Here is a 9,786-nt window from a genome sequence, read left to right as displayed (position 1 = left end):
GGCAGGGCTGGTGCTCTTGGGAGGGTGTGGCTTGTTCAGTAAGAAGAATAATCCGTGTGTTTGCCTTCCCTTCCAGCAACTGAGTGATTAGTGAGTGTGCTATGTGTGTGTGTTGAGGGGACCCAGGGTACAGGGTAGGGGGTACTGCTTGCTTCTCCAAGAAAGAGGAGGCAGGTTTGTTACTATTTTTGAAGTGGTCCCTAAATCCAATTAACACTGATTGGCTGCTGTTTAGATAGAAGCACTAAAGAGGGAAAGCCTGTCTATCAAGGTGATACTTGAGCAGACACTCAAAGTGACTGTTGAGATGTGGTGGGTGGAGTGGGTGCCTTTGCTCCAGGTTGAGGAAACGATGTATAAAGCCTGAGGTTTGGCAGAAGCCTAAGCATCAGAATGAAGAATCTGGCCTCTGCTTTCAGATGTTCTCGGTTGAGGTCATTAGTTGGATTTGTGCTTGGCTGAAAATACTTACAGGACACAAAGAGTACTTCTTCATTGCCACCTGTTAATTGCCTGAGGTCCACCTTCTGGTGTTAAGCTACTCTTTAGTCTGAGAATTTTGCGTGTTCAGACTCTAAATTGGGTTTAATTTTTAAAGCTTAATCCACCTGTTGGAGACTGCCAAAGATGTTTCTGCTTCAAAATGGTCTTGAATCATTCTTAAAGTGGGCACTTGGGTTCTTCCTCCACTCCCAGAGAGGCTGCTCCTTTATTGATAGAGCAGATTGATCTCAGAGGAGCTAATTTTGCCGAATTGGTCGCTGAAAAGGGTCCTGGAGTAGGTGTTTCCAGGTAGGATATTATAATGAGTGTGGTTTTTTTTCTTTCTCTTTGTATTAAGATCAGGCCTTTGTGACACTGACCACAAACGATGCCTATGCCAAAGGAGCTTTGGTCCTGGGCTCGTCTCTGAAACAGCACAGGACCACCAGGAAGCTGGCCGTGCTTGCCACCCCGCAGGTCTCAGACTCCATGAGGTGAGGACTTCCCTGCCTGTCTGTCATTTGGTGGGGTTCTGACATCCTTATCCCGTTTCTGGTATCACTGGGCATTGAGGCCATACACTTTCCAGGGGTTGAGCACTAGGTGGAGAAAGATCAGAACTGCTGAGTGAAGGATATCTGGATCTGAAACCTCTTCCCAGCTCTTGGGAGCTGTTCCAGCTGAGCTCCCTTCTGGAGGTGCTGTTCTGACCCAGCTCTTACTGGTTCCAGCTGTGAGAAGGACTCTCCTGTAAGCAAGCGCTCTAGGATGACCCGAGAGAACGTTTCAGTCCAGGCATTCCTTTTATGTGGTCACACTTCACTTGCATTCCTTTCCCAAAATGTGGCAGGGGCTACTTTGTTTCCTTTTTCCAATCAGGGAAAACTCAGGTGACTGAAAGTAGTTTTCTCCACTGTCAGCTGGCATTTGTAACCTAAAGATCTTTATCATTTAATAGACTACAATATTTGCCAGGGCTTTCTGAACTAGGGATTGTGCTAAGAGAGCACCCTGGGCGTGGGGGGAGGACACAAACTCCTTGTTGATCAGGTTAGTTCACTTTGATTTGTTGGTATTAAACTACCTAGATCCTAATATTACAAAAATATCTGGGCACACTAGCAGCTCTGTGTGGTGTTTGTGTTTTCCTACCCCTCTTAGAAACTGAAAATGCCCTTTCTGCAACTTTTTACAAGAACTGTGAGCACATGCCAAGGACCTCTGAAAAGGTTGCTATATATAGATAGAGATTTCTCACATACTAATAACCTTGTTTATAAAGGATAATTTAGGAAAATGCTAAAAAGACTGTTTCCCAATGTGTACATGCTAATTTGTAGTCTATTTAGTGAGGATGTGTGCAAGAAGACAGATGTAGTCTTAGATCCCCCTTTACTGTGGTGAATGGCTCCACTGACCATTTATTTTCAAAATGATCATGTTTACTGTGTGAATTGGAACATCTTTTTCTACAGCTTGGAGACCGATAATGTAATACCAGCTTTGTTCTGTATGTTTCACATTATAAACTTTCAGTGATGATGTCTTTATCATATGTGTTCCCGTACGGTGAGCTTAGGGTTTTACCTAAATATACCCCCATTAACCCACCTCAAGATTGCTTTCTAAAATAAACCTTGAGTTAATTTTGGGCCTGGAGAAGTATTGCACCTCACAAACCAAAGTGAGTCTCTCATTATGCCAGAAGTGCTAAGCATACTATAAGTGTTGGTTATATTCGATCCTAAAAATTGGCAACCGAATAACTGAGTCCTTTAACTTCCTTTGGGACACGTAGGTCTCTGTCAACTGCTTTAGCAAAAATGACAGTTATGGGCTTCATTGCAGGTGTTATATGCACTTAGCATCATTTGTAAAAGCATGCAGTAATCAGCAAGAATCAATTCTAATGAAATATTATTGTTAAATACATAGGTTGTTGTAAAGATGTGCTCTTTCCAAATGGGAGTCACATTTCAACAGGTGGTTTCTGTAATTTGCAGGTATTCAGTGATACAATAAAAAATAGAAAAGTTCTGCTATAATAATGTTTAACACGAGTCCTTCAACCTCACCAAAGCAATTTTTATTAGTGAATTTAGCTGCACATGCAAATTGATAGTTTGGCCTGAAGTAAATTAAGACCATCCATTTAAGAGATTGTACTATACCAAAGTAAGCAATTGCTCTGGTCCTTGATGGGTAGACTCATAAGAATACAATTTTACATTAGGTGGGTTACTTGTTACTTATTTGAAAGACACTAAGCTCTGTTTTCTGGATTTTATTTTGGCAGAAAAGTTTTAGAGACTGTCTTTGATGAAGTCATCACAGTAGACGTCTTGGACAGTGGCGATTCTGCTCATCTAACCTTAATGAAGAGGCCTGAGTTGGGTGTCACGTTAACTAAACTCCATTGCTGGTCACTTACACAGTATTCAAAATGTGTGTTCATGGATGCAGATACTCTGGTGAGTGTGGCTTTGACGACGGGAAAGATGTATATAGTAACTGAGACCAGTTAGGCATTTGAGGAATGCTCTCAAGACTTGACAGTCAAGTTCAGATAAAACCACTCATTGAAAGCATCAGGTGACGAAGGAGAGTAAGCCCAGGCTACCTTACAGCTGTCATCTGAATGGTTAGGATCAGCGGCAGATTGTATCTTTTGTGTTGGATAATTTAAGGAGAACTTAAGAATATGCTGGGGCAGAACATTTCTGTAACACTTTCCCTCCCACCCCACCCCCCTTTGAATTAGGTCCTAGCAAACATTGATGATCTTTTTGAGAGAGAAGAATTGTCGGCGGCACCAGACCCAGGGTGGCCTGACTGCTTCAATTCTGGAGTCTTTGTTTATCAGCCTTCAGTTGAAACGTACAATCGGCTGTTGCACCTTGCTTCTGAGCAAGGCAGTTTTGATGGTAGGTATCTGTTATCTTTATATTTGATAAGCTGTTAGTAACTTCTAGGGGCTGCTCTTCTCCGGGATCTAGTTGCTTTCATTCCTTGTGCCTGGAAGACAGCAATGAGTGATATGCAGCAAACATTTTCATTTGTGCTCTTGTTGGAAAGACTGTTGTGTGTCTTTGTGTGCATATGCATTTTTCTTCTATAAGTGCATAAGATTGAGCTAGGAGGCATTTTTATACACCTGCCTTTATCTCACTTTCTTGTGTCTAAATTAGAGTATGACAGATGAACCATGATTATTCAAGAATTCAAGAGACTATTATTAAACAAATCAAAACCTTTAACAACTCTCTTTAAATCTAAGTAAACTTAACTGCAGGAGCTAACAGGAGGACCAAGCATTGTTTCCATAGAAATTGGAGGAATAAACCTGGTACTTTGGCTCATTCTCTTGGGAAGCATTAAAAAAAAGATAGAAAATTAAATGATTAATCTCTGTCTCCAGATTCTCATTCCCTGTAAGGCTGCACATCAGAGTGGTATTTGCAAGGCCAAAGAGTAGAACACTGGCGAAGTTAGCATCCGTTTTCCATAACATAGAAGCAGCTCTGCAGCCACATGTATACGTAGAAAGGCTCTGACTACTCGTGGATTTAGGGCCCCACATCCTTTGGAGAAATTTGATCAAATGAATTAGGAGGTATGTTTCCATTTCAGGCCAGTCTCTGAAATAATAAATAATCCATTTTTTTTTTAACAACAAACTATCCCAAGAACTAGTAGTTAATGTGCAAAAGCAGCTTTTTCTAAAATTAATGTTGATGGATCTTTTGAATAAAGAAGAAAGCTAATTATATCAGAGAAGAAGGGTCCACTCTAAGAAGTGGCTCTCTCAGCAGGGACTTACTATCAGACACTTGACAATGTGGCAAAGAGCCCTGAGCTCTTTGCAGACCCTCAGCAGACCCTCAGCGCCAGGGGAGTCTCTTCCCCCTCTCCTCTGCAAGAGCAGGTCTGAGATTGCAGGGAGTAGATCTTCTGAAACGAGGGAAACGGCTTTCCTCAGTTGACCTAGGTTTGGCCCTTGGTGAATATAGGAAGATTCATTTCCATTAACTAGTTATCAAATTGAAAGTCATAATCTCAAATTTAAACGTTTTAAACTAAAAGATTAAAAGTTTGTCAGATTGCTGAAGTTAAAACCATTTCAGCTATATAGAAAACTGAGATTGGATTTTTGTTGTTGCTGTTCACAGGAAATAAATTCTGTTTGGTCACTTGACAAAGGATTTGGGATATGCAGCTATTGAAATATCATTGAAAAGAATAAGAACGTTTAAGTCTCCATCTTATGTCACTGTTTGGCTAGTGTAAACTCTGTCAGGAGCTCTCAACGTGGGGTTGATTTGGCTTCCTAGGGGACATTTGGAAACATCTGGAGACCAATTGGGTTGTCACAATTGAGAAGAAGGATGTTACTGGCATCCAGTAGGTAGAGGCTCGGGTTACTGCTGAACGTCCTACGATGCACGGGGACAGCTCCCACAGCAAAGGATTACCAGGCCCCAGTTGTCAATAGCACCAAGGTTGAGAATCTTTGCTCTATGCCAAGTCATGATATGCTCTAAAACATCAGAAATATCGGCACCATAATGGATGATGGCATCTGATATGAAGTACAGTCTTATTGTAGGCACCCTTAAATAGGAAATAATGTGTTGAGCGTTCACTGTGTTCAGGACCAAATGTAACTTCTTCACTTCACTGGCTTATTTTTTTTTAGCTCCATAGAAGAAAGGAAAGATGTATTAGTATTTGAGTTCAAAACACATACTCCTTATTTATACTACTATCCTAAAACCAAGACCTTTGCATAAAAGGAAGGTGAGAGTATTTTTAGCAGAAGTTCACTGTTTGTCTTAACCTTCCCGTCAAAATACAGCTTTCTTCACCTCCTCCGATCAAATTTGAAGGAAGTAGTGTCATGTGCCAGAAACACAGTGTAAATTGTCAACTCCAGTAAACAATTCATCCTAAAATAGACCCAGCAACCTGAAATCCAGATGACTGGAGTAGTGTAGAGAGAATCAATCCCAATTTCTAATCTAGAAGAGTACTAGATTTTATTGTTGAAAATTAAAAGTTTCGGTACCAAACAGTAGTATGCCGTGGCAAATTACCCAGGTTACAATTTTAGAATATAAAACTAATTGATTACCTAGTAGAGACCCCTCTGGATCATCTGCCTTGTTTGAGAATTAAGAGCTACTAGAGGAGTTGATGAATTCATTGTTAAGAAGCCAGGATGTGTGAAAAGTGCCCAACTAGAAAGCACTTTCTGCTTTTTCAGCCAGAATCGGAAACCACGGAGAGGTTCTCTGTGCCTGGTAGCACATTCCATGATTCAGCGGCAGGGTTTCCAGGAGCTGGTCTTTCTGTAAGGTGTTTGGTTTAACTGGCTTGTTGGTGGCGAAGGATTGAATTTTCTCCGTTAATAGAAATGCTTAATTGAAGGAGTTGAAAATTCAATTATGCGATGGGAGCTTATAGTTATTCTCAATATGTTGTTTAAATTCAACAGAAGAATAGATTAGCAGCTCCTGAATGAAAGGTAGTTTTCCCTTTGTGTTGATAAGCTTTACTTACCAAAGAAAGCTCACGACATACGGAAGGGAGCCTGTTCCACTCTGGAGAAGTTTACTCTCCTGTTGAATTAATACCAGCGTGACATAAAGACTTACTGGACTGACACTTAACATTTCGTCGTGAGCTACATCTTTTTTTCTGATGGCAGTAGTAACCTTGCTTTTACTTCAAGTTTTTGGTGCAGTGCACAATTTCGTTTAGATGTCCTGTTCTAGGCACTGAGATAGCAACATTTTCAAATGTTTCCTTTCACATTTTCTAATATCCAGATATTCGCCATCCCCCTTCACCCCCAGCTTTACTGAACAGAGGGCTTAGGTCCCAGTATTTTTAGATTGGTATTAAAGGAAACCCATTTGTAGATGATTTTATCTCAGTCTGAATATCTCGCAAGTCCTGCTTAATCTCTTGCATACGTCCTACAAAAATGAGGGGGCCGGGTGTCCACTGACAAGCCACACAGGCTGCTGGTGGCTGAGTGTTTGCAGCTGCATTTACAGCCCTTCTGCAGAGGAATGTGACTGGCAGGCCTGTAATCACCAGCCCTTTAGTTACTACCCCTCCCCATGCCTCTGGCCAAGAGAATAACCGTAGCATGGCCAGTCATGCTAGATACCTTGACTTCTCTCTTCCTTCCAAATATATGGAGTATTAGAATTTAGAACTAGTGCCTGGGCACCTCATTCATGGCTGAATTCTAATTTTCCGTAGTGAAGTATCTAAGTTCCTATACTGTTGGTGTTCGCAAACTGTCTTGACACTTACTTCATAACTGAAGTTACATGTTTCCTGAAAGTTGAACAATAGCTGTTGTGAAATATTTGCACACTAACATTTTACAGAATGTGACAAGATCAGGTTAATTCAGGGTTTGTTAGCAGTGAGAGGAAGAAGTCATATTAGATACCGATCATCGGTTTTGTGTCCACGAACTCATGTGCAACAAAGATGGTACACTTGGCCCTTGAGGAAATCAATCCGAATGCAAGTTGAGGTTTACTTTCTTTTCCTCTGTTACTCTAAAGTACCCTGAATTAAGGGTGCTGGTAGAGTTGAAGAGTTTAGTGTTCAGAATTGCTGTATGTTAAATTTTATCTATATGTGTTCGTTTCAAAAACCTAAGTCAAAAAGAGGAATTTGTATTTTCCAAATTTGGAGTGTTGGTTTTTTGTGGGGTTTTTTTTTTTGGTTTTTTTGTTTGTTTTGTTTTTAAGAATTTATTTATTTGTCAGAGCACAAGCAGGGGGAGCAGCAGGCAGAGGGAGAAGCAGGCTCAATCCCAGGACTCTGGGATCATGACCTGAGCTGAAGGCAGACGCTTAACTGACTGAGCCACCCAGGCATCCCTGGAGTCTTTTGTGGGTTTTTTTGTTTTTTTGTTTTTGTTTAATTGGGGATTTACTTTACTGTAACCTAATACCCTACAGTATTTACTGGAGTAGTGAAATTTTGGTCTGTGGTTGGATTTTCAGAAAAAATAGGCAATAATTGGTGATTGAATATTAGGTATGATTTTACTTTAAGCAGAATCCAGGACCTGCTGTGAGGTCCTTACACCTACGTGTTCCATATTCTAAGTGGTCACTGAGCCCCTTAAACCGTAAGATGTTTTTTCCTTGCTTGCAGATGTAGTAAACCGGGAGAGTGTAAGTTTTTAAAAGGATTTTTAACAGAAGAGATTTGGCTTTAAATTCTTGTAAAGTGTAAAGTTGACCCCACTGCTACCTCCTTTAATCTTTGTAGTTAATTAGGCTTCAGATCGGACCTGCCCAAGAAAGGAATGAAGGTGAGAGGTATTTCCAGATAACACTTGTCTTGTCCAACCCAAAAAGCTCAGAAATCCCAGTGCACCTCACTGGGTTCACTGACTTGGTGGCTTCTCCCTTGCTGGCTGCCTGTGGTGGGCTTGCCCCGGCGGCCTCAGCGGGAGGCTGCTTGTCAACTGCTTTGAAAATTACTCCGCTCTCTTGGATTTATATCACTTAGTTGATAGTACGAGTAGTAAGTATCTTGAATAAGTAAAAATGAAAAGCAAACGTCATAACATGTAACAGCAAGACAAATGAGCCCCCAGGTTTTTACCTCCTTGTACCCTTGAGTATTTAAGTTAGTCATCTGTTTGTCTCTAGCCTTGTAACCAGCAGAGATCATGAACCCCATAAGAAATGAAGAAGGGGGAAAGGGCCAACGTGTTGCATGTGTACAGGCTCTTAAACAGGTCCTCCTGCTTCCTCACTTCTTTCCCAACAGTCCTGGGTAGTCATCATTCACTCACTCGTTCACTCATTCACGTGTTCGTGTAGCGGGTCGTTCTTGGGGGCCTGCTGTATAACTGATACGAGGAGCCCCTGTCGTCACGTTCAGGATGGCAGCCTGGCCAGTGTTCCTTCGCTGGCGGCAGAGCCAGGGCTGAACGAGACAGCGTTTCTTGACCTTGTGGCTGGGTTGTGTGTGTGGTTTTTTCCTTCCCTCCCCATTAATCTATTCTGCAGCACTCACAAAAATGAATCCTGATCGTAATACAGGATGGAGGAGAATCTCTAGGACATGGCCCTCATTACAGATTAATTAAAATTCATTCCTCTGAGTAGAGAACAGCTGGTACGTTCCTCACCTTACAGATAGTAGACTTGGGCCTCCATTTCTCTATCTCTACAGCTTCCTGCTCTTCTGCCCGGAACCACGGTATCCAGAAGGCCTTTCCAAATCCGCTCCACAGTTAGGTCTTGCATTGTTTTCTGAGTCTGGAGATATTCTTGGAAATGTCATTCTCTACATTCTGTAGTCCATTTAGCATTTACTTAATTTTAGGTACTAACCTGGGCAAGATGCTAAGTTTAAAGGCCAGCAATAGACTGGTAAATAATTCGGATTTTTATACCTGCCTCTGTAAAGCTTATGAGACCTTACAGAAGTTTCATAAGTAACTATATAACTACTCATGTAATTGTGATTCTGATAAATTTAGAGTGCTAAGAGAAGCTAGACTAGGAGGACCTGCCTTAAATTGAGAAAGTGAAATTTAGGTCAAGAATAAATGTTCCCTTGCGTTTATATGTTATTTAATTAACATCTTAATGGTTAAAACCTTTTAAAAGAGAGATTCTTACCTATTTATTAGAGCACGCATGCACTGGTATGCACGAGTTGGGGGGAAGAGGGAGAAGCAGGCTCCCCACTGAGCTGGGAGCCCAACTTGAGGGAGGGATGGTGATATGCAGTGATAGTGAGACCCAAGCTCCAAGTGCCTAGATTTCCATGAGCCACCTGGGGTTCATCCAGTGATCCTTGGCAAACCTCATAGAAATATTCCCAAGATCTGAGCCATTCATAAACTGTAATCCTTGGCATGCTTGCTATAGACAGAAGCAATGGTACTAGTATATTGTGGAAGTCTAACAAAGCCAGACACATTTTCATTTCAGCACTTGCCTGTATCGCTATATAGTCTTAAGCATATTTTAAATTATTTGCTTGATATTTGCTGCTCTGTCCCTTTATTAGATTGAGAACCATTTGGTTAATCATATTAACCATAATGCCTATACCAAATTTATGTCACTTCAGACATCTTCTATAGAAATGACAGTGCAAGCTTCATTCTCTGGGGGGGGGGTGGAGTCATTCCCTTGAAGACTCTAAACCAGTGCTTCACATATTCTAATATGCAGAGAAACCACCTAGGGGTTAAAACGTGGATTCTGATTCTGTAGGTCTAGGTTGGGGCTTAATGTTCTGCATTTC

At 41.3% G+C, this 9,786-nt stretch overlaps 1 protein-coding gene across 2 annotated transcripts in view; it reads left to right on the top strand.

Moving 5' to 3' along the window:
• Positions 1 to 9,786, top strand: part of GYG1 (glycogenin 1) — a 32,804-nt gene that overhangs the window by 1,725 nt on the left and 21,293 nt on the right. Inside the window, exons 1-4 of one of the 2 annotated variants that reach the window (XM_034661853.1) lie at positions 405 to 434; positions 847 to 977; positions 2,780 to 2,954; positions 3,245 to 3,407. In XM_034661853.1, coding sequence (XP_034517744.1) covers positions 420 to 434; positions 847 to 977; positions 2,780 to 2,954; positions 3,245 to 3,407 — 484 coding nt within the window. In that variant the 5' untranslated portion in view covers positions 405 to 419. Of the gene's footprint in view, positions 1 to 404; positions 435 to 841; positions 978 to 2,779; positions 2,955 to 3,244; positions 3,408 to 9,786 lie in introns of those variants that run through there. The other variant, XM_034661852.1, reaches the window with a different exon arrangement.

Source organism: Ailuropoda melanoleuca, chromosome 6 (genome assembly GCF_002007445.2).
Source record: "Ailuropoda melanoleuca isolate Jingjing chromosome 6, ASM200744v2, whole genome shotgun sequence".
Classification (NCBI taxonomy): domain Eukaryota; kingdom Metazoa; phylum Chordata; class Mammalia; order Carnivora; family Ursidae; genus Ailuropoda; species Ailuropoda melanoleuca.
Note: the sequence above shows the minus strand (reverse complement) of the source record. Positions and strands in the feature narration are given on the sequence as shown.